General features: G+C 39.0%; 1 protein-coding gene across 5 annotated transcripts in view; it reads right to left on the bottom strand.

Annotated features, from left to right (window-relative positions):
• Positions 1-24,588, bottom strand: part of KCNIP4 (Kv channel interacting protein 4) — a 1,232,493-nt gene that overhangs the window by 258,828 nt on the left and 949,077 nt on the right. The window contains exon 1 of one of the 5 annotated variants that reach the window (XM_011935673.1): positions 14,125-14,320. The exons of the other annotated variants lie outside the window; for them this stretch is intronic. Coding sequence (XP_011791063.1) covers positions 14,125-14,236 — 112 coding nt within the window. The 5' untranslated portion in view covers positions 14,237-14,320. Of the gene's footprint in view, positions 1-14,124; positions 14,321-24,588 lie in introns of those variants that run through there. 5 annotated transcript variants of the gene reach the window in all.

Raw genomic sequence — 24,588 nt, 5'->3', positions numbered from 1 at the left:
AGATATTACTCTCTCTACTGCCTCCCTGCTATTTAAATTCATCTAAGTAAACCACACCTACTACTAAGTCCCAGGAAATATTTATTTGAATATGCATAGCAATAATTTTATGCTTGCCAGTTTTCCTCCTAAATACACAGACCCAGGAAATACTTCATCTGGTACAAAAGGATATTATTTTTTCTTTCCATGAATAATCTAATGCCTGCTTAGTAGCAGGCTTGATGGTTAAAATGGATGTGATAATTGATAAAAGTGTTAGCCCTTTTCATAAAGGGATGCATCTGGATTGACAAGAGAGGAGAACAGGAAAAGTATTTTCAAGCTCTAATGAGAATTTCATACTTACAGAAAATGAAAATTCCTAATATTGGTTTAAAAGCCATTAGCAGTCCATCCCTAAGACAAAGGTTCTTGGAATCACTAACACCCATTAACATTGAGCTTGTCAGCATGTCATTAGGGCTCACCTTCCAAGTGTACCCTAATCAATAGCATGTCCTGACACTGCAGTGAGCCCAAACCACTGGTTACTCCCCACATTACAGTGGGACAGGTAAATTTGAGTGTCCCTTTTGAAATGCAAATTTGCCGTATCTCTGTGTGTGTGTGTGTGTGTGTGTGTGTGTGTGAAAAGACTTGAAACAGTTCATTCTCTTGTTCCATTAATTCCACTCTATGACTCCATCTTAAGAACACAATTCTAAATATATAAGGAACTTCACACACAGATAATTTATTACATAATTTTCCAAATACTAAAAGAAGAAATTACTTACTCTAAAATCAGGATTAGTAAACTATATTACACACATTTATAGGCTATAATATAGGTATTAAAATATTTATGAAAAATCTGTAATCTAATGTAAAAATAACCTGTGTTCTAATATTGAATTTAAATCTGTATAAAATTTTATAGTAATACAATATTATTAAGTTTAAGTGATCAGATATACATGGAGAAAAATATTGAAAATAAACGAAAATATTATCAGTGGTTATTGTTAGAATGGTGGGACTGGGGGTATTTTCCTCATATTTCTTTCTTTTGTATTTATATGTTTTCCTCAATGATTGTATATAACCTGTGTAGTAGAAAATCATATACTTCCCCAACACTCGGGTTTGGTTTCCAATAATTTTCAGTGCTTTGATGTTTTCAAATTTAAATTTAGTTTTGTAATTTATGAAAGCATGTATATATAAAGGCTTACAAATTGTGTTTGGTTATACCTCAACTCTGTGGTTCTCAATGAGGGCTAGGGGAGTGATCTCACCTACCCTGCACCCACTGGACATTTGGCAGTGCCTTGAAACACTTTCGCTTGTCACAACTCCCAGAAAGGTGCTATTGGCATCCCTGGTAGAGACCAGGGATGCTGTCAATCATCCTATAGTGCAGAAGACAGCACACAACTCAAATAATTTATCCAGACCCAAGTGGTTATAGTGCCAAGGTTGAGAATCCCTGCCTAAAACAAAATGTTTAAAAATTATTAATATATTAATTCAAGCCTGTTGTGTAAATTCTGAGTAACCTATTATATTACCAGAGCCTCTGAATAAACTTGCCTGTCCATGATCCACCTAACAGTTCACTCACTCCCACAGGGCATTGAGGATAGAAAGATAAGTGTTCTACCTACGTGATGCTTGAAATTTATCAAAAGAGAAAGACGTAGAAATCAAGAGTTTAATGCACTTTGAAGTGCTATGAAACAGGCACTTGCTCTAACTAGGTGGTTCAAAGGAGGTTTTCTGGAAAAAATACCTCCTAAGCTGAGCTTAAAGGATAAGAAGGAGTTAATCAGAATCATGTGAACACCTGAGAGATGTGTTCTAGAAGGAGGAGCGTTCATACTGCAGTAAAAGGCATGAAGATGAAACAGTAGTGTTTGGAAAACGGTGGGGAGTTTGCTAGCACTAGAGCATAAGATAGGCACAGAAGAAAGGGAGAAGGAGCCATAGAAGTTTCAGAGTCAGAGCCTCTTTTTTTCTGCCTAAGTCAAGGTATACTTCCCAGTATGGGGATGATGTTGAGATAAGACAAGTATATTGATTTAAAAAGCATATTGGTTTAAAAGGACAAGTATAGATTTAAAAGGACTATCTATTAAAGATTCAATTGAAGAACTCACTGATAAATACAGCCATATCTCAAAGATAGTGTGGGTTCTGTTCCAGACCACTACAATAAAAATAATCACAATCAAGCAAATCACGCTTTCCTTTTTTGGTTTTCCTACGAATATAAAAGTTATGTTTACACAATACTGTAGTCTATTAAGTGTGCAATAGCATTATGTCTAAAAAACAATGTGCCACCTGTAATTTAAAAATACTTTACTGTTAAAAATTGCTAACAATCATTTGATTCTTCAGCAATATTGCAAAAAGATTAGCAAGTATAATATTTTTGCTGGTAGAACTGGCCTTAATGTTGTTGGCTGCTGACTGATCAAGGTGATAGTTGCTGAATTTTGGAGTAATTGTGGCAATTTATTAAAATAAGACGATGAAATTTGCCTCATTGATTGAACTCTTCCTTTCACAAGAGATTTCTCTGTAGCATGTGATGCTGTTATTTTATCTACTGTAGAACTTCTTTCAAAATCATACTCAATCCTCTCAAAGCCTGCTGCTGCTTTCTCAATTAAGTTTATGTAGTATTCTAAATTCTTAGCTATCAATTCAATGATGTTCATAGCATCTTCACCAGAAGTTGATTCCATCTCAAGAAACCACTTTCTTTGCCCATCTAGAAGATGGTACTCCTCATTTGTTCTAGTTTGATCATGAGATTGTAGTAGTTCAGTTAAATATTCAGGCTCCCCTTCGAATTCTAGTTCCCTTGCTATTTCTACCACATTTGCAGTTACTTCCTCTACTGAATTATTGAACCCCTCAAAATCATTCATGAGTGTTGAAGTCAACTTTTTCCAAACTCCTGTGTTATTTTAACCTCCAATAATGAATTGTGAAAGTTCTTAATGGCATATAGAATGGTGAATCCTTTCCAGAAGGTTTTCAATTTACTTTGTCTAGATATATCCCAAGAATCACTCTTTATGGCAGCTATAGCTTTACAAAATGTATTTCTTAAATAATAAGATATGAAAGTCAAAATTACCACTTGATGTAAGGGCTGCAGAATGGATGTTGTGTTCAGAGGCATAACAACAACATTAATCTCCTACACATCTCCATCAGAGCTCCTGGACGACCAGGTGCATTGTCACTGAGCACTAATATTTTGAAAGGAATCTCTTTGTGAGCAGTAGGTCTCAAGAGTGGGTTTAAAACTTTCAGAAAACCATGCTGTAAACAGATGTTTTATCATTCAGGCTTTGTTGTTCCACTTATAGAACACAGGCAGAGTAGATTTAGCATAATTTTTAAGTCGGCCAAAAAGTGGACTTTAACTCTCATGAATGATTTTGAGGGGTTCAATAATTCAGTAGAGGAAGTCACTGCAAATGTGGTGGAAATAGCAAGAGAACTAGACTTAGAAGTGGACCCTAAATATTTAACTGAACTACTACAATCTCATGATCAAACTAGAACAAATGAGGAGTAACTTCTTCTAGATGGGCAAAGAAAGTGGTTTCTTGAGACAGAATAGAATCCTGGTGAAGTCTAGGTTGGCATGGTAAATGAGGACTGGTTTCAACTTAAAGTCGTCAGCTGCATTAGCTGCTAAGAGAGTCAGCACGTCCTTTGAGGCTTTAAAGCCAGACATTGACTTCTCCTCTCTAGCTATGAAACTTTTAGATTGCATCTTCTCCCAATAGAAGGTTGTTTCATCTACATTGAGAATCTGTTGTTTGGTGTTGTCACCTTAGCTAGACCTTCTAAGTAACTTGCTGTAGCTACTACATTAGTATTTGCTGCTTCACCTTGCATTCTTATGTTATGGAGATGACTTCTTACCTTAAACCTCAGGAACCAACATCTGCTAGCTTCAGACTTTTCTTCTGTAGCTTCCTTACCTCTCTCAGCCTTCACAGAGATGAAGAGAGTTAGGGCCTTGTTCAGGGTTAAGCTTTGAATTAAGGGAAGGCTATGGCTGGTTTGATCTTCTATTCAGATCCCTAAAACTTTCTCCATATTAGCAATAAGGCTGTTTTGCTTTCTTATCCTTCATGTGTTCAGTGAGGTAGCACTTTTCATTTCCTTTGAGAACGATTTCTTTGTATTCACAATGTGGCTGACTGGCACACGAGGCTTAGCTTTCGGCCAATCTTGACTTTCAACATGCCTTCCTCACTAAAGCTTAATGCTTTCTAGCTTTTGATTTAAAGGGAGAGATGTATGATCTTCCCTTTACTTGAACACTTAGAGGCCATTGTAAGATTATTAATTGGCAAAATTTCAATATTGTTGTGTTTCAGGGAATAGGGTGGCCCTGTGGAGAGGGAGAGAGATTGGGGAATGCCCGGTCAGTGGAGCAGTCAGAACACACACAATATTTATAGATTAAGTTTGCAATCTTATGTGGATGTGGTTCATGGTGCTCCTAATCCGAACTCGATTATTCCCGGTGTATGTGGTACAAAAATTTCTCTAGTAACACCAAAGATCACTAGTCAAAGATCGCTAAAACAGATACAATAATAATGAAAATGCCTGAAATACTGTAAAAGTTTCCAAAATGTGACACAAAGTGAGCACATGCTGTTGGAAAAATGGCACCAAAAGACTGGCTCAGCAGGGTTGCCACAAGCCTTCACTTTGTAAAAAGCACATTATCTGCAAAGCACAACAATGTGAAGTGCAAGAACACAAGGTATCTGTTTATGCCTGTATCATCGAGCCTGGGTAACACACTCCATACAGCTCTGGACACCGTGGAAATACAGGGAAAATTCACACTGTACTGAGGTAGGGTGTTCTCTCTTGTTCAGCTGGAGAGAAAATGAATGAACACAAATTAAGTGATTTGAGGGACAGTGCATCAGGGTTTATTATTAAGTGTTGTGTTTGCTGTACTACATACATCAGGAGTAACTGAATTCAGATTAGGAAGAAAGGGTGGTATTAAAGAGAGGGTGGGTTTCACTTAAAGCTGATATGGGGAAAGAAGAGTGGCATTTGTGTAGGAGAAGGAGTTCTGTGAATAATATAAGCCAGGAATTTGAGACTGAGATCAACATGAGGTGTTCTTGGAAATGCTAAAGTAGGGTTTATCAATTGCCAGTGGTTCTCAAGTCTGCTTGATGCTGAGTGCTAAAAGTGTTGCTCAGATGCAGCTCAAAGATCAACTCTTTGAGCCCTTTCTGATGCTCTCCACTTTCTAAATAGGATTGGTCAATCTTTCTTTTATGTCTCTCTAAAATCTACATAGATGTGAGGCCCGGGAAATTTACTAAACTAATTTATTGGTGTGTTCATTTATATATACACCCAACATAGTGAAAATTACATTTTTATGTTCTCAATGACTAGTACAGTTCTGGTGCACAGATCACACTGGAAAACCTTTGTTTCCTGGATAAATGACTGAATAAATGATTATGCTAATAATAGGTATGATTAATAATAATAGGTATGACTATGCAAAGAAAGCAATGATGTTAACACTATAAATAATACTCAATATTTATTGAGCTCTGTGTGATAGGCACTGTGCTAAGGAGAGTTTTAACAAATATCATTTAATTTAAATTTCACAATAATGCCGTGAGGTAGTTACGACTAGTATTCCATTTTACAAATGAGAGAACTGAGGTTCAGGTGGTTATATCTTCTCCAAGATCACAGCTAGTAAAAAGAAAAGCTGGAAATGAACTCTAGGTCTGTCTCACTTCAAAGACCATGATCTTATCCACTACTTATGGATCTTTTATTTTTAAGAGAGCGTAGACTTAAGGTGATTTTATTTTTTAATATTTGTTGACTGAATGTATGTGTCCTAGACTCAAAAGGCTCAGTGTGAATAGCAATATAATTTTAAAAATTGAAATGGGTCTTTAACAAATCTATGAAATAAGAGTTTGCAAACTCAACGAAAAGAGTATATTATCAACTTTTCCAAGAGACAATAATACCAAAAATGAAAACCAGTAGGACAGGGCACTCAAGCATTGATTCCTTGTATGACAATACCAGGCAGATGGCTTAATTTATATAACAACTATCTAAGTTGGTCCAGCAATGTGAAGTTAGGGAAAACGAGGTCATTTTATTGAACAAACACATATGTGTTCATTTAAATCACTTGACAATTTGGCAGACAATTCCACCAACCCCCTAAAAAGAGACTAGACCCCCATCCCCTCAATGATACAGAAGGGACAGAAAAATCTAGTTAAATTTCCAAAAAACAATAAGTCATCAACCTGAGACCCCCACCCCCTTCTCAATGGTTCCCTTTATTGCCAACTCTAGAACAAGGGCTGGCGACATACAGTGGTAGGCCAAATCTAGTCGGTTGTCAATTTTGGTATCACCTGCCAGCTAAACATTGTTTCACATGTAAAATCATAGTTAAAAAGGCAGACATTAAATAAATATATTGTGACATATGAAAATTGTATGGGATTCAAAGAGCATCTACAATGTTTTATTAGAACATGGCCACACCTATCTGTTTGCATATTATCTATGGCTGCTTTTGCGCTACAACAGAGTTGAGGAGTTGTGACAGACTGCATGGCCCACAAAATCCAAAATGTTTCCTGCTGAAAAAGCTGGCTGGCCACTGCTTGAGAATCAAGCTCAGCAGGCGTCAGACAACTTGGTGCAGAACACACTGCAGATACCATGGGTTTGGCCTTTCTAATTTATTACCTAACTCAATGGTCCTCAAAGTTTGGCCCCTGGACCAGCAGCATGATCCTCAAGTAAGAACCCATTACAAATGCGAATTCCAAGACCCCAACCCCAGATTTACTGAATTGGAAACTCCATGGGTTGGGCCCAACAATCTGGGTCTAACAGGTCAGCTAGGTGATTCTGAAGCATTCTTCAGAGAACGCCTACTCAAACTCAATAAATTGGAATGTGGCAACTGTTGTTCCGACACAATGACAAGAAAGGCACTGATTGGCTCCTATTTGTGGATGAAGAATAGAGCTAGATATTCCAGTTATATTTTAGTATTCCCCACAAATATCTTCAAAGACTGGGATTATTAACTCCATTATAGGAAAAGGAAATCAAAGCTTGGGAGGATTAAGTAACTTGTTCACAGTTAGTGAATTAGGACTTAAACTCAAATCTGTGTGCTTTATAGCCTATACTCTTCCCTCTTGCCTTATTCTGCCTTCTCCCTTGTTATGTTGGAGACGATGAAAAGCACCTGTGGGCACCCGGAAGGAGCTGAGCTGGTTTATTAGTTAGGTCTTGTTGTTTTCTTGCTGATGATAAGCCATTTCATAGAATATGGACATCAGAAAACACCATTGTGGACCCACAGTTGATCAATATAAAAACAAGAGCACTCTATACTCATGTTTGAACAGAAGCAAAAATATGAACTTTTTCTTTTTTTTTGAGATGGAGTTTTGCTCTTGTTGCCCAGGCTGGAGTGCAGTGGTGTGATCTTGGCTCACTGTATCCTCCGCCTCCTGGATTCAAGTGATTCTCCCACCTCAGACTCCAGAGTAGCTGGGATTAGAGGCACACACCACCACGCCCTGCTAATTTTGTATTTTTAGTAGAGACAGGGTTTCTCCATGTTGGTCAGGCTGGTCTCGAACTCCTGATCTCAGGTGATCCGCCCGCCTTGGTCTCCCAAGGTGCTGGGATTACAGGCATGAGCCACCGCTCCTGGCCTAACATCAACTTTAAACCACAAAAATAATCAAATATATCCTATCCCAGCTAATACAAGTAACTGCTGCTGCTTTACCTCTTACAGCTTTCACCTCTGTCTAGTCTTCACTACTTGTAGATACAAGCTACCCATTCACAGCATGACTCTGGCTTCTTGACAGCTTCCTGTCCAGGCCAATGTCTTGCTCCCTTAAACCTTCTCCAAAGGCACCAAAATGAGCTCAAACCCTGTAATAAATCCTAACACTCTCTGAGACATTCCACCTTTCTCTGCAGCGTGTATTTTCTCTTGCTGCAATGAATGATAAAAGACAATTATTCAACTACAGGTGTGTTTCCTGATGATTTTTGACTGGAGGGCATTCCCCTTCCACTCCTCTGACTGCCTACTTAAAATTATAGCTCTCCTCTTCCAGATTGGATGAGGCACAAGTTACCAAAATAAGTAAAAATAATTAGAACTGGAAAATAATAGTCCCCAAACTCATCAGTATCAAGCACATTGCCAGGTCCAAGCAGAAACTTGGTATTTTAAATAATGAAATTTTTAGTGCCAATCTGATTACAAAAATGAGTTCAGGAAACTGCCTTTTAAAAATATATTTCAAATTTCTGCTTTTAATTTCTAGTCTCTACCTGTCAAAGTTTTGGATCTCTCAAATCTTGAGATTTAAAATGTTACCATCCTTATGCAGCCTTCGCCAGAATCTTCTAGATGGCTTTTCTTTTTCAGTTTTCTAAAGGCCTTACTCCCTCTCACAGTACTTTTTCATCTTGGATTAGTTACTCATGAGCTGTTTGGCCCCTAACCAATTTGGAAATTTCTTGAAGGCAGTAAAACACCTGACTATCCTCCCTTCCCTTCCACACAGTAATACATATTTGTTATATTTTAGCAATAAATCTAAACGGTTTTCCAGCTACAGAATTGAAAGTGTTGCTTTGCCAGCAAACCAGAGTTCATACAAGCTGGGATTCTGCAGCTCATTGTTGGTTGTCTTAACTGAAATTATCTCCCTGGCTCAGGAGTTCTAGCAAACAGATGTGTTTGCCGTGCAGGTTTCTTCACTTCGCGAGGGGATTGTGATGTGAAATGTTACTAACAGAAAAAAGATATATCACAAAAATCTTAATGAATCAATAGTTTTAGGCTACTTTGGAAACCTGAAAGTGATACTGGAAGTTATTTTTTATGTGGGATAAGCAGATGTGTACTGGCACTATTCCTGTATGGAAGCAAATGGCATTCAGGCCATAATTTTCTCCAGTAACTTCTATATACCAAGCACTGTGCTAAACAGCAAGGATAATTGTACAATTAAGGAGAAGGAGTAAAACTGTCAATCCTCTCCTACTTTTTATTGTTGTTCCAGGAATTTCACACGGTGTATCATGGCCCTGTGCTTGTACATGGTGTTACCTCACCCAGTGTTTTACATGTAGTACTTGCATAAGCACCATTCTTACATATCAATCTTATACGCTTCTCTTCATCCATAAAAACCAGGATTAGAGGTCACCTCCATCATGGAGTCATCTCTGATTGCTTTTATCTCCTCCACTTGGACTTAATTACCTTACATTCTTCTTGGATTTTCTTGTACTGGTCTATTTACCATGACGTATTATATTTTATTTGTTAGTATTCTTTTTCTTCCTATGCAACTGAGAGTTTCTCAAAGGCAACATCTATCTTCAATTGATCTCTATATTCTAGAGCCTAGCCTAGTGCCTGACATACTGTAGACAATCAATAAATATTTATTAAATGCAAGCCATGTGATAACAAATGGCAAAAGTACTGCTAATTATTGAAGCTAGATAATGAATATATGACAATTCATTACACTATTTTCTATACCTTGTTTTAGGTGTAAAATTTTTCAAAATAAAAAGTTTACAATAATTGAAGACCTTGTAAGACAGCAGATAAATCTGTCTAAAGTTTTAAGTTCCTTCCACTATACCTATAGTTATGACCTCTGCATACTCCACATTTCTTTCTTTTCTCATAAAAAAAGATATTTAATAAAGCCAAACAAAGTGGCTCCTGAAATAAAGTAGGAGTATATTGTTTCCAAAGAGCTGTATGTCATGGATATCATATTAAATAAGAACTTCTGGAAAAACTGGAAATGAACAGTTCTCCCCAAGTATTTTATTGAGGAGGGAATTCTGTGGATTTTTGTCCTTCTAATCTCCCATCTGAATTGCTACAAAAGCATAACTTGTATCTCTGCTTCCACCTTCTTACCTCTGAACTCATCTTCACCTACTCCCAGGTTGACCGACCTAAAACATGGATCTGTACCACTTGCTTCCCGAAAGTTGAAGTCTTTGAGTCAACGGCTCTTCAATGGCTAGGTAATAAGTGTGCACTTCTAGTGTTGAACCCCAAGTAACTTATCCAGCCACATATTTTATTTTAATGTTCTTAGACCCATGTGCTACGAGCCATACTCAATTCACTGTCCTAATCCACGCAAGTCACCCATTGTCTGCGCCTAGAGTCACAGCTCAATTTCTTTGCTCAGCCTGGAATCTTCTTCCTGGATTTTCCAATTTGGGAAACGCTTCTCTCACTCCAAGGTCCTGTACAACTAGTTTTTCTTCTCCATTAAACCTTCCCTGGAGTCCTTTCCAGAATGAACCTTTCTACCTGTGCTTCTACCGGCCATGGCTTGGGCCTATGCCCTGCATTATTTCCTGTTGTCTTGTTCAGTAAGTAGTCTCCTTTACTAGAATGGAAGCTTGTTGAGGGCACTTCAATGTTCATCTCACACTTTCTCACCCTCTCAGTCAATACCCAACAGGGTACCCTGCACACATTAGAATTCAATATGACAAGATCACAAGCTAAAGTATAAAATGATGCGCTTAATCTCATGAGTGTTCTTTCTCCTTCCCCTTACGAATGAGTGGATACCTGCAAAATTGCAAATCCCTACATTAAAATCACATTGGTTATTTTGATCTTCTTTACAAATTGCTTTTGAGTCCTAAGTCGTGAATTTCAATTAAAACTTTTTTCTAAAATAAGACCATCAAAATCGGAAACTAAAACAAGTAATTGTTTCTCTTAACCCTTTTCTATGTCCAATTCTGGTCAACATTAGAGATGAAAATATTAAGGCAATACTGCTTTATCTCAACATTAATATGGACCCTCTCATTCAAATCGACTCAGAAGTACTTTCTAATGTATTATATAGAAAATCACACTGGAGAAAATATTCCATGATGGTACCATTGATGTATCGCTGCTTCCTGAGGACAGCGTGTAAGCTCAATGCTGCCTAAAAGAAGCTCAAACTTCTGTTCTGGGCCTTTTCACCTGCACTTCTCCACCATAAAAAAAGAGGCTAATTCTCTGGTCTCTTGTGGGTTACAGTTTCTAGGCGGTGTAATCTTAATGAAGAATTTAGCAATTTGCATTGGAATAACCCTGTCAGCCTTTATTACTTGCAGCTAGAAAGAATGAAGGCTCTGATAATCTAATTTTTTATGGTGGTTTGCACTTTAACTGCATTTTTTTCTTAATACTTTACTTGGCTATTGATCAAAAAGTCCAGGTTCTGTTTCTGCTTAGACAATGTCATACTCTAAAAAAACAGGCAGGAGGACTAGGATAGAGGTGTCACCTTCTCACTGGACTTCATCCATGGACTCTGCTTGAACTGGGCATTCGTCATGATTGAATGTAAATCACATTTGGTCAAAATTCAGTGCAGATTGTAGAGGTTTGCAAGGGGCTGGGGAGACAGCTTGGCTTGCTTTTGTCCTAATCTTGCCTCTAATTTATGACAAAGGTCAGCGGTCTGGCTTAACTCATTTATATCCCATGCTTGGGTCCCATTCCTGGATTGAGGTCAAAACCTTGTAGAAATTATATGCCCATTATGTGATTTTCTTTTAAATGCATCTGCCACAAATATTTCACATGATATTAACAGTCAATTCAGGAAAAGGCTCAAGAATTCCAGAAACTTCCCAAGTGCATTTTCATTTATTCCTTTTCCCAACATTAAGGAAGATGTATAAAAGTATGTTGCAGTAGGAAAAGCACGGTATAGGATTCAGTAGTCTTTGTTTTTTGATCCTGCTTCTGCTCCCAGTGACATTTGCCTTATGACAAGTCAGTTAACCTCCCTGGATTGTAGTTGTCTTCTATGCAAAATAAGAGTTGGCCCAGACTAATATTTCCTAACATGTATTTCAGAGGAAAAAGGGACTGGCTCAACAAGTATATGTGGGTCTTCCCTCATGTATGGGGATAACCTGTATCCTTGTGATTCAGCATGATCGTGGATTCTATTTTAAATCAAAAGTTTCTCCAGCTTACTGAACATTTCACATAATATCTAAAAATATTTATGTATATCTCTATGTGTATGTGTGTGTGTGTAGATATAGAAATACAGATTCAGATATGGATAGGAATATGATTTAGATATCTCTCCCAAGGAAGACATTTCAGATCAACTCAAAATTTCTGTGATTCTATTTGGTGGAGTCAGGTTTACAATTCTAATTTTCATTTTGTTGAAACTCAAATTTGAAGTTTGAATCTGCAAACCTTCAACTTTAAGTGATATGAAACAGACCTTGAAGAATAAAAGCTGAATCGTTGCCAGGGGCCTTACACTTGGGACTTTTGATCTTAAATTTCTACGTTATTAACGTTGACAATGTAAGAACTATGCGCTATCCTCATAGCACTGTGAAAGTTGACTTCCTCAATACATTTGTGAGGGTTGTCCTTTAGAACCCAGCTCTGAAACTAAGTCAGCTCCAGTACAATGCACTGAAGTTGGGGGCTATGGCTCAACTAAGTCCAGAGAACAAAAACATGGTGACACAATAAAATAGAAGCAAAGTATTCCAATCATAGAAATTGAAATTACTTGTACTGTATTAAGACACTAGCATTTAGTGCATTGAGGCAGAAATCACAAGAGAATGAAAAATTGTGTAACATTGGAGAAGCCTGATTATGCATTATTTTCCTTCAGGGGTTAAATAAAATTACTGTGAAATATAAGAAAAGGAAAAAGAACTAAATTCTGAGGTTTTAATCCCATTACAGTATTATTTGTATTGTGTCAAAGCAGAACTGATAGAGAACACTTTAAAGAAGATATGAAGATTACAAGAGAATGTATGTTCTTATATCGTCTAAACAGTTAGAACCTAATGAACCTACTTTGCAGAATAAAAGGCCTTTCTGAAGATAAGATACATTGACCATTATTAACATATTAACAGAAACAACCTGTATACCGGATGTGCTTTGGGATGATGTCATCATAGCTATCAGGTCTTAGTTCCTATAGTTAGAAAGATTACAGAAAGCATAGGCAAGTTTAAATATTTCCATCTCCCCACATTAAACACAATGTGAGAGGTAAATATTCATAACTTGGCAACAAAAGATCATATCCATATCTGGAAGAAATATTAGTAAGTATCTCAGGGACACCATTCTTTCACTTAGGAAGAGAGAAGGGCTTGCATGTAGAATTGATATCAAATGATTTAGGTTTAAATGATTCAAAGGGTATTATTTTAGTAAAAGCATTATTTTATAAAAAAAGTATGTGTGTGTGTTTGATACATACAAATAGTTAAAGCAAAGTTAATCAACTTTTTAAAACTCTCCAATCTTTGAATAACAAAATTCATTTGGGACAGCAAGAGTAAAATTTATGTTAGATGGATCTAATTTTTATTGATAGCAACAGTCCTGTCTTGTGTGTATGAGTTCCCACTCAGGAGACACATGAGCAATGAGACTCACTGGGGAATGCAAATGAAACGCTTGCAAATCAAGTGTTCAAAGCACATTTTTGCTGAGCACCCATTAACTCGATTTCATAGCAAAAGCTTACCCATTTTATATCATAATAAACCACCCCGGTTCACCCTCACACCTCCTAACTAATGAGGCACACACAGATATTCTCTTCACAAATCAAGGTACTCTTTCATAGGATGAAATCACTAATGACATTAAGGCGTGGTAGCCAACATGAACTTGACAACCAAATACCAACCCGTATTATCACCCCATAGGAGTCCTAACTCCCCACCTTAGAAAAATACTTAACCCACAAAATACTAAACCCAAGTAGATTTCAAATAGAAAGATAATGGTACAATATCCCTTCCCTTCTAATATAAAATATCTGGATAAACCAAAATGAACTGTCCAGTCACTAGATGCTCTATGCCAAACATGCATATTTTAAAACTTTTGAGTATTAAGCCCTCTTAACTTCTGCAGCATCTGTATCTACTTCTAAACCAGACCTGCCCAACAGCACAGACTGGGAGCGACCACTTTACCTTCCGAAAAATCAATCAGTCCCAGCAAATGAAGCAGCTTCAGAGATGCACATATAATCACAACAATACCCACTGTTTGCAGTCCTTCGGACTCCCACTCCAGAGTCAACATCCTCTGAGCTGGCAGAGCATCCCAGCCTCCAGACCCCTTTGGAGCGGAGGGAGTTAATTACAGAATCGTAGCAACGTCAGGCTTGGAACAAAGACTTGCAAGGGGAAAAAGTGAGCAGTTCCTCGCAGATGTACCCTGCAAAGCCGGCGGTCCCCCGGGGTGAGGACAGACCTGGACTAAAGTCCAGCCTCTCATGCTGATCCTGGCATTTGGCTGGCGGGGCTGCCCCCACAACCACAGCGCACGGACCTCTCCACCCTACGCTGCAGCCAGCGGGCGAGTACTTCGACTTCAGAGCTGCGAGGGAAACGTCTGTCGGAGAACTGGAGTCTTTGCCGTGTCCGTGGCGAGAAGGGACACTCCTAAAAAACTTGCCCGGGAGAGCACCGCGCGCTTCCCTGGCTGAGGACGCGAGGCTGGGCAGATCTGCGCGCTAGTTTGCTTCCTGGGAAGCCTGCGAATGGCCCCTTTTTGCCAAAGCTGCTGCTCTCTCTTCCTAGAGCCTCCTCTGGGAGACAGCTCAGCCCCCTCTCTGAATGCTAGGAAATAATCAGTTCTGGTGGCTGATGCCTACAGGTCCTTTCTGAAAGCCCCCGTGGAAGTCTATAAGCAGCTTTTCCAGGGAGAAAAGTGCAGGAGCAAAGCTCCGTGATTCAATGACTTTGTCAAAGGAGAACACCTGAGCCTCCCCCGCCACGCCACTCCTTGTTCTGGTCTCCGCTGTCACGTTGGGTGCATTATCAGGGAGACTGATTTAGTCCTTATATTATATTTACAAACATGGACGGAGGGCGTGGCGGAGCAGTACCCAGTAACAACTAAGATGTTCATAACTGCCCCCTGGAAGGTGGGCACCACCATCGTCCTTTCAAGTCTGGCCTCAGCCTCTCTCAAAGCAAAGTTTCACAAACTTCCCTGATGATAAAAACAACCTGGGCTTGTTTGTTAAAACCACGCTCATCAGAGGAGCCTGGAGTGTGTGTTATTAAGTAAGAAGCCCAGGTGACTCCTATCAACTGGGAAGTGTGGACAGCACCGTCGCAAAGATGCCATCAGGTGTGCTAGTCCAAACCACTCCAAGCAGACCCTGTGCTGTGCCAGGACCACACTGGCTGAATCACTTTGTTGGTTATCTCCACTCTGCTGAAGCCCAACCTAAAAATGGAGGTGAAGAGAATCAACAGGGACCCTGAATGTGAACTGGAAATATAGGGGTTTGTGAGTAATATCTCAGACCCCCGGGGACATGTGCAAGTTCTGCTTCTTTCTTCCTACGTGATCTTGTACAAGACACTTAACCATTCTAATAACAGGTCCTATTCTATGATGTCAAGATCATAATACTTCATTTAAAGTTCTCCGTTTAAAGGGAATTATGGGAATAAAATGTGATCACGGTAATAGTTACCATGTACTAAATAAGCATTTACTATGTGCTCATCAATATTGTAGTGACTTTTCAATAGTTAACTTATCCCTACATCTGTATGTGGTAGATAAGTTAATCTACCACATAAGTGGCAGATTATAAGTTAATTCTAATAATTTTAACTTTGCAGATGGTGAAAACAAAGCATGAAGAGGTTAACTAACTTGCCAATCAGTGGACATAGTGACTGGAAGGCAACAGGCTTTCATTCAGTCAGTCATTCATTAGCATTTATTAAGCTGCTACTATGAACTATAAATGGTACATGAATGATCAAATGATAAATATTGCTCAGCTCTGACTTTTGGGGGCTTATAGTTTAATGAGGAGGCAGGCATGAAGTAAAATGTGACCAATAAATGCACTAACACTCGAATAGATGTCTGTGCAGTACAGTGGGAACACGAGGAGGGAAAGTCAACTCTATTTGGGAAAGGGTATGGTGGTATGAGGAAGGAGACTTCACAGAGGCAGTAACCGTCCATAATGGTAACTTGAATCATTACTAGAAATATTATAGTATACCATGCTCAAGTTTTGAGGCTAGTAGACCTGGGTGCAATCCTAGCCTTGCCCTTGCTTGCTCCATGACCTTGGAGAATCCGCTCCATCTCTGAATCTCAGTTTTAAACGGGAATGCCCCCTTCTCATGGTTGATGTAAGAATTAACTAAGTCTGTGGGGAGTTGAGCCCGGTCCCTGGGGCCCCCTGCCCAGCATATGGTAGTTGTGGGGTGATGACAGAAGTTCCAACTCTTTAGAGGCTCTGCAAGATCTGCTTGGATGAAACGACTCTGCTCTTCCCTGGTCCTGTCACCCCTGCTCCCAGGTCTAGTTCCAGTGTTTTTCCCATGAAGACCTGCTGATCATCTCAACCCACAGGTGCTTTCTTTCCCTTGAGTCCTAGAAATACGTTGGTCCTGCCAAAGGTGCTTTTCATTTTGAATGACATATTTATAAGAGATATCCTTATATCCATCTGCCCAATCACCCATCCATCCAAACATTTTCTTCTCAGTTATGCTGGCAAGCCTGTGGAGGGGAAGCAGGCTTTAGTAATGAGTGGGAAAAAAAATATATTTTAGGTAACCATTTTCTGAAATTTCCTCCAACGTTTAGCTACAGAAAGTCCAAAGTTAAAAAAAAAAAATCACAGAAATTAATGAGGTCAAGTTAAATGTAAACATGTCTTTTAATCCCACATCATACCATATTGTAGTTGAAAGCAACTAAAGTGCTGAGAGGGGGTCACATGGTTAGAAAACCCAGAATTCAATCATTGCTTTGTCTGGCTTCCAAATTCATGCTTTTCCCTTTATTTCTATCAGCAGATTTCAGCAAATATTTGCCAATTGATCTCTTGGTTTAGAGAGTTGGTAAAATATTTTAAAATTGCCACATCTCGGCCGGGCATGGTGGTTCAAGCCTGTAATCCCAGCACTTTTGGAGGCTGAGGCGGGCGGATCACGAGGTCAGGAGATGGAGATCATCCTGGCTAACACAGTGAAACCCCGTCTCTACTAAAAATACAAAAAATTAGCCGGGCGTAGTGGCAGGTGCCTGTAGTCCCAGCTACTCGGGAGGCTGAGGCAGGAAGATGGTAAGAACCCAGGAGGTGGAGCTTGCCGTGAGCATAGATCATGCCACTGCAGTCCAGCCTGGGGGACAGAACGAGACTTTGTCTCAAAAAAAAAAAAAAAAAAAAAAAAAGACACGTTGTAAAATTGCCACATCTTTTCCAGAAATGAAATTCCTATCCTTTTTGAAATTCACATAAAGTCCCATGAATATGATTTTGTTGGTTTCAGATGGAATTTCCCTTCAGGACAATAGCATTCTCTACTTAGAATCTGCCAGCTGATTGGCGGTCCAGCCCTTTCCTATCTGCATTAGTTACATTTACCGCATGCTTTCTGAGCTCTGTCAGCTGTGGCTACCGGATTGAATCTGCTGGCTCCCAAGTATGCAGGGGCTCTTTCACATTCACCCCCAGCTGTGAGATTTTGTAAGGCGACAGCACCATAAGAGGAGTTTCATGCTTTGTCTGTAAAGTCTAGGGAAGCAGGGGACCTCTGGGGAATGATGTTTATCTAGGGCCACTCAGGGAAAGAAGAGTTGCCTGCATAGCGCTTTGGAAGGCTGAGGTGGGAGGATAACTTGAGCTCAGGAGTTTGAGACCAGCCTGGGGAACACAGTGAGACTCTAACTCTATTTTTAATATTTAAAAATTTAAAAAAGTAACTCCAGATCATGGCTCAACCATTTTATAGCAGTAATTGGCTAGCTCCAACCCAGTTTGTCATATTAAAACATCCTGGCTTTCTCCCTCATTTACATGCTCACCCCTTTGTTTACATTGTAATGAGTTGTCCAGTAGAGGTATGTCTTTCATGCCAAAGGAAGGGAATACCAAAGGTACGCTAGTGGCTTTTACCCATTGATTCTAAGCCAGGCACTGTATTATGTAGTTTACACGTATAAATTAGTTTCAGCTCACCCCAAATCAATAGGTTAGGTGTTCCTATCACTATTTCAAAGAAGAATTAAAAAAAACTAAGGTGCATTGGGATTAATTTATGTTCATGAAATTACATTCAACAAGGGACATAACCAAGACTTATACCTGATTTACTCCAAAAATAGTAACTACCAACATTTATGGAGAACTTTTAAGTGTCAGGTACTACTCTAAAATCTTTATAGAGACTAACTAATTTAATCCTTTTATAGTTCCCTGAAATAATTTGGTTTCAAGGAGAAAATTCAGGCTTTAAAAGGTTAAGTCACTTGCCCGAAGCCTCATAGATGGCACTTGGTAGAACTGAGATTTGAATGTGGGTATACTCCGTACTAGGTTCTGCTTACTTTATCATTCAGCACTTGACTCTCAGCATCCTCTGCACCATGTTGCAGGGCTCTTTAACTGGATAAGAGACTTCGAAAGGAAAATATTGACAGAAACTCTTAGAGAAGTAAAAACTCACTCCAAGGAGGCATGTCCAAATCAATTGACCAATCTGTTAAAGAGAGAGGGTCAGTAGACTTTACATTTCCTTGCCCCAATCCACTGTGATCTTTTAAATAATCTCAAATGGGATGATTTGCCTAAAACCTGAAATTGATCATTTTTCCTTCTTTGTTATAGCTTCAGTTTGAAATTTCACCAGGTGATAGTCTCGGTTAAGAAATGTTCCTCATCCTGTTTGTTGACATAATAAATGCAAAAATAAGTGTAGCAAGATTGAGGAAAAATGTTAAAATTAGATATATTTACAATCTACCTGTTCTCTCTTCAAATGCATAGAATTACAATGCATATAGAAACGAGTTAAGTCAAATTTAAATGAAAGATGATTAGCCTGTGAAGGGAATCAGAAAATGTTACTCCAAAATACATCACTTTGGCATAAGGGTTATTTTCAATTGAATGCAACTGAAATAGGAGACTCAGGAAAAACTCTCTACTTTCCCCCCTTTCTGCCTCAAGGTAGGAGATAGATATATAAATTTATCTTTGTAAAGTATTCCCTTCTGCTCTCCTGTATGAGAAGGATGAAACTACTATAATCACTGGGCAGAAAGTTGGCACCAGTGGGTTTTGTATAAGAAACCTTACAAATAAGCCTTATATTCCATTAGTTTCCCCCATATATTTTTCTTTACACAATTTACCACCCTAGAAGCCCAAATCCTTTTTTCTTTGTCTTGTCACTTCACAATTTATCACCCTTGTTAGGATGATTATATAAGCCCTCAATTCTAAACACCCCTTTGGGTTACTCTTCATTGAGTTCTCACATGTATATGTGCACTACACATGTACATAAACTCTATTACCTATTTTTCCCATCAATCTGTCCTTTGTCAGTTTAATTTACAGGGTCCAACTACTAAACCTAAGGAGGAAGGAGAGAAAGTTTTTTTTACTCCATATCCATATTTGTACAATCTTTTAGAAATCATTTAAAGATAAAATACTATTTTTTAAAAATTTACAAACGCATAAAAAGGAGGTATAGAGAGCAGAGTTGGCTTATTCAAGGTCAGGGATTGGAAGTGGACACAGGTGGCTTTGAATCCTCTAGCTTTTCATAATCCTTGACTTGCTTAGTAAAGAAAAATCAGGATGATACGCTGAAAAGTTAAAAAGAAGTAAAGCTCTAGAAGGAAAATTTATTCTCTCAGTCAACAGGAGCTTAGAGAAGCAAGCCAACAGGATAGTTGGCATCATCTGGAAGGTTGCATTGAAGAGAGAAACCTAATCTAGGTCATTGAAAATGAGTTTGGAGAGGAGAAGTGACTTTCCCAGGAACATAAATGGGCACACAAAGACAGCACTGGCCAGGCACCGTGGTTCACGCCTGTAATCCTAGCACTTTGGGAAGTTGAGGTAGGTAGATTGCTTGAGCTCACAAGTTCAAGACCAGCCTGGGCAACATGGAAAAACCCTATCTCTACAAAAATTACAAAAATTAGCTGGGCATGGTGACATAAGCCTGTAGTCTCAGTTACTTGGGGAGCTGAGGTGGGAGGATTGCTTGAACCCAAAAGGCAGAGGCTACCTGTGACACTGCACTCCAGCCTGGGCAACAGAATGAGACCCTGTCTCAAAAACAAAACAAAAACAAAACAAGAGACAGCATTCACGACGGTGGTAAAGCCAGATTGAGACCTCCAAGTCAGGAGAGAAAAACGAGATTGGATAGTTGGTGAAAGATGCCACTTAACATCAGGACTTGATGGGGCAAGTAACAAAGACAAGGTCGGTGTATGACCCTTCAAGTCTCTTCACATTGTAAGATTTTCTCACCAAAATGATGAAAGTTATTCACCCTCAGCCACCCTCTACTCTACCCTCCACATCACCTCCACATTAAAGTATATCAAGCCTTTCTATTTTGGGGTTTCTCAATTACTTTGAAAATTCCTAAATGTTCTCCAGATGAACTTTCTGCTCAAACATGATCAGACTCAAGTGGTTTCACTTAGCTGAAGGCTCATTCTGAAAGGTTAGTAAATGTGTCTTGAATGGACTTCTTTAAAATATGTATATGGATATTCATTAAACTATTAAGCACTGCAGTCTTTTGTTTTGAATGCCCTATTGAATCCACAAGGTCGACTGGATTTTCAAATAGAAAGCTGAGGGAAAAAAACTACCTCCCATTCTAAGACACTTCCAGCAATATTGCACTAATGTATCTTGAAAATAGTTCTCATGAATCTTATGATCAAAGCATGTGTAGTATGTAATCTTCACATAAACAAATAAGTAGACTATTTGGAAGTTCAACCAGAAAACGTGCTTTAGAATATAAGCTTTCCTTAGGATTTATGATGTATTTCCATAATTTCTTTTTCCCAGTCTTTGTGGCCTAACCTGAACGAGTTCTTGGGTTTACCCATTTAATCCAGTATGCAATTTGTGGCTCTCCTGTCATATCCCTTTTGATGTAATCTCTCTATAATAAGTATCTTTCACACCCCACCACACTGGGTTGGCTTTAGGGCAGTGATTCTCCAGGATAATAATAATCATTATCCCTTTTATATATTATAGTTTGTAGTACAATAATACTGAGTTCCTACCACGTGACACACAGAGTGCTGTGTGCATTACATAAACTGTCTCATTGAGTTGTCACAATATCTCAATAGAATAACTAATTATTAACCCCATTATATAGATCAGAATGCTGAGATGCAAAAGCTTAAGTAACTTGCCCCAAACTACAGTGTTAGCAGTTGAAGAGCTGGGACTTGACTTCAAGAATTCTCATGCAAGAGCCGGGATTCTTACATCGGAGGGGAAGTATGTGTCAGAGTCATCCTTTTTGTTTTGTTTTGTTTTATTTTTTACTGTGGCCCCATTACACAAAGAGAAACAAGATTTAAAATGCAAATGACCTTCAGAAAAGTGGGATATGACCTTAACCTCATACTGAAGTGTAAATATTTAGTAACAAGTTCTTTCCTGGGAACAAGGTTAAGAGAGCAATGAAAACACAAATGAGGTAAGAGAAGGAGCTCCGGATGGAGGTGAGAGGAAGGAGAAAAGATGAAGGGAGGGGAGAAGAGAGGAAGAAAAGGGAGAGGGAGACATGAGAAAGAGAAGAAACAGGCAATCCTTTACTCCAGGCACTGAGAAATCTAAGGATACATAGATGAATGGGGCCTGTGTTCTGTTTGTGAGATTCTCATAGATGGCCAAGGAGATGTGATCTAAAATGTACAAAAGAGGGCTCCAGGAAAGGGCCAGTCAAGGGCCTATTTCTCCTTCAATTAATCCTGCCTCCCTGGTCCACCAGTCTCTGGGTCTCTTATAACTAGAAATACAGAATATGTCTTCAGCTTCATTTTGTCAGCCACAGCTTCAGATGACCTTGGAAATGGAACAAGTGGTTTTAAAAGTATGACAAATGGCATCTCCATGGATGTTGTAGCCATGGCTGGGTCTTGGCCCTACTTCTAGTTCTGTTCCTAGGCCTTGTGATACTTTCCTGCTCATTTGGGCCAGGGCCTTGCTGCCGTAGATACACCAGTTCATCAGCTTGGATCCTCCCAGTTCTTGGGCACGAGATTCCTAGAGACTGGCTTGGGTGCTCTCAGAGCTGCGTAAGCTCATTTCTTGCACCACAACAGTACTTGGGAAACAGAACCCAGCAGGCTTTGGCTTAAATGCTTTCCAATTCTGCAGAGAAACTGAATGAATATTTTTAGCACATTTGTATAAGAGTTGCAGAGACTGTGTTAGTCCGTTCTCATACTACTATGAAGAAATACTCGAGACTGGGTAATTTATGAAGGAAAGAGATTTAATTGACTCACACTTCCTCATTGCTGGGGAGTCCTCAGGAAATTTGCAATTATGGCAGAAGACAAAGGAAAGCAGGCATCTTCTTCACAGGACGGCAGGATGGTGTGGGTGCAAGCAGGGGAAATGTTGGATACTTATAAAGCCATCACATTTCATGAGAACTCACTCACTGTCATGAGAACAGCTTGGGGGAAACCACTTCTATGATCCAATTACCTCCACCTGTTCCCGCCCTTGACATGTGGGGATTATGGAAATTATGGGGATTACAATTCAAGATGAGATTTTGGGTGGCAACACAGCCAAACCAAATCAAGATTATATGGAAAGAATATTTCATATGGTTCCCAAAATTCTCCTCCCCAAATACTTCCAAATTGCCATGTTTATCCGTGTGCTTTCTCCTCTCTCCCTCCTTTTCTCCCTCTACCCCACTCCACATACAATTATCACCAGGATCATTTTCATTATCTATGAGATTACAATGGGTGAAGTCTCAATGACTTGGAAGTCCCCTTTGTACCAACCTTAGATTCCCTGCACATTCTCAATGGATGATGAACAAAGGAAGCGCAGAGTAGGCCAAGAATGGTGGCTCATACCTGTAATCCCAGCACTTTGGGAGGCCAAGGTGGGTGGATCACCTGAAGTCATTAGTTTATTACATTAGAGTTCTGGAGGTCAGAAGTTTGAAATGGTTCTCATTGGGCTTAAATCAAGGTGTTTTCCTATTGGACGATCTAGGAGGGAATCAATTTTCCTGCCTTTTCCAGCTTCTAGAGGCTGCCTGCTTATCTTGGCTTGTGGCCCCTTCCATTGTTAGTGCCGGCAATGACCAGTTGAGTCTGTCTCACATTCCATTGCTCTGACACTGACCCATCTACCTCCTCTTTCCTTTATCCTTGTGATTACATTGGGCCCACCTAAAAAATCCATGATATTATTCTTATTTTAGGGTTATCTGATGAGCAACCTTAATTTCATTTGCAATACTGATTACGTTGTGTCACATAACCCAAAACAACATAAATTTATTATTTCACAATTTCTGGGTTTAGGATATGGACATCTTTGAGGTTTTTTATTCTGCCTGCCATATAGATGTAATAAATTAGTTATTTTTAACAGGAAACACTCTTTAAATAAGAAGAAAAAAGAACGTAAACTGAAGCTCACGAAGATAGAGTCCACTTTGTTAGGAATAAACCAGTTGAAGTAAGTGCATGTGAGTGTGAGAATGAGTGTGTGTGTGTCATTTTTAATGTACAGAAAAAGAACTTTGTCTTTGAGAAAGAAAGGGCAGCTTTAATTAGCATTCTTATTTCTGAACTAATTGTCACAGAGGAAGGACTCTTAGGAATGTACATTTCAAAATATTTAAAAGGGAACACTAAACAATTTAGAATTATAAACTAATGATCAGACCGAGGGACACTCTCCTTTCATTTTAGTGGTCAGAAACAATTAGGTGCAAGCCTCGACAGGAACTAGGAGTTACAGGGATGGAACCCTGCAGCACCCAGAACTGGTTCTGTGTTCTTCCCACAAAGAAATGTCCTGGAGGATTACAAAAGAAAATGGAGGAGGAACTACTGCATAAGAAGAGAAAAGGCATTCACATGTCGTCAGTCCCATCGGCTAATTCAGCCTTTAAGAAGGATGGATAAAGCCAAAAATGAACTAAACTCTTCAGCTACTGAATTGTTCATTTTCAGTTCACGTGTGCAATGCTCTGAACATGAGAAAGCCACAGAGCATGACTTTCCAAGACTGTTCATGGTAGCAATTAAACTCTAGGAAATGAGGGGCTTCATCCTTTGAAGATCCACAAGACACTGTCTCCTAACACTGCCTTTAAATGTGCTTGCCTCTTATACATTTCAGTTAAAAATCAGCTCTAATACCTTCTGAATGTCTACATTTATTCATGATTTTCCTGGAGTAAGTTTACCTATATTTACACTTTTACAGGCTTTCTCTCACTTGTTCTTTACAGTAGGCCATTTTAAAAATGAGAAAACTGAGACTAAAAAGGTTTGCATGATCTGAGATCAAAAATAGCTGCAAAACAGGGTTTTAAAAACAAGTATTCTGGCTTCATGCCAAT

Source organism: Colobus angolensis, unplaced genomic scaffold (genome assembly GCF_000951035.1).
Source record: "Colobus angolensis palliatus isolate OR3802 unplaced genomic scaffold, Cang.pa_1.0 Scaffold146, whole genome shotgun sequence".
Lineage (NCBI taxonomy): Eukaryota > Metazoa > Chordata > Mammalia > Primates > Cercopithecidae > Colobus > Colobus angolensis.
This window is presented reverse-complemented; position numbering and strand designations above follow the sequence as displayed.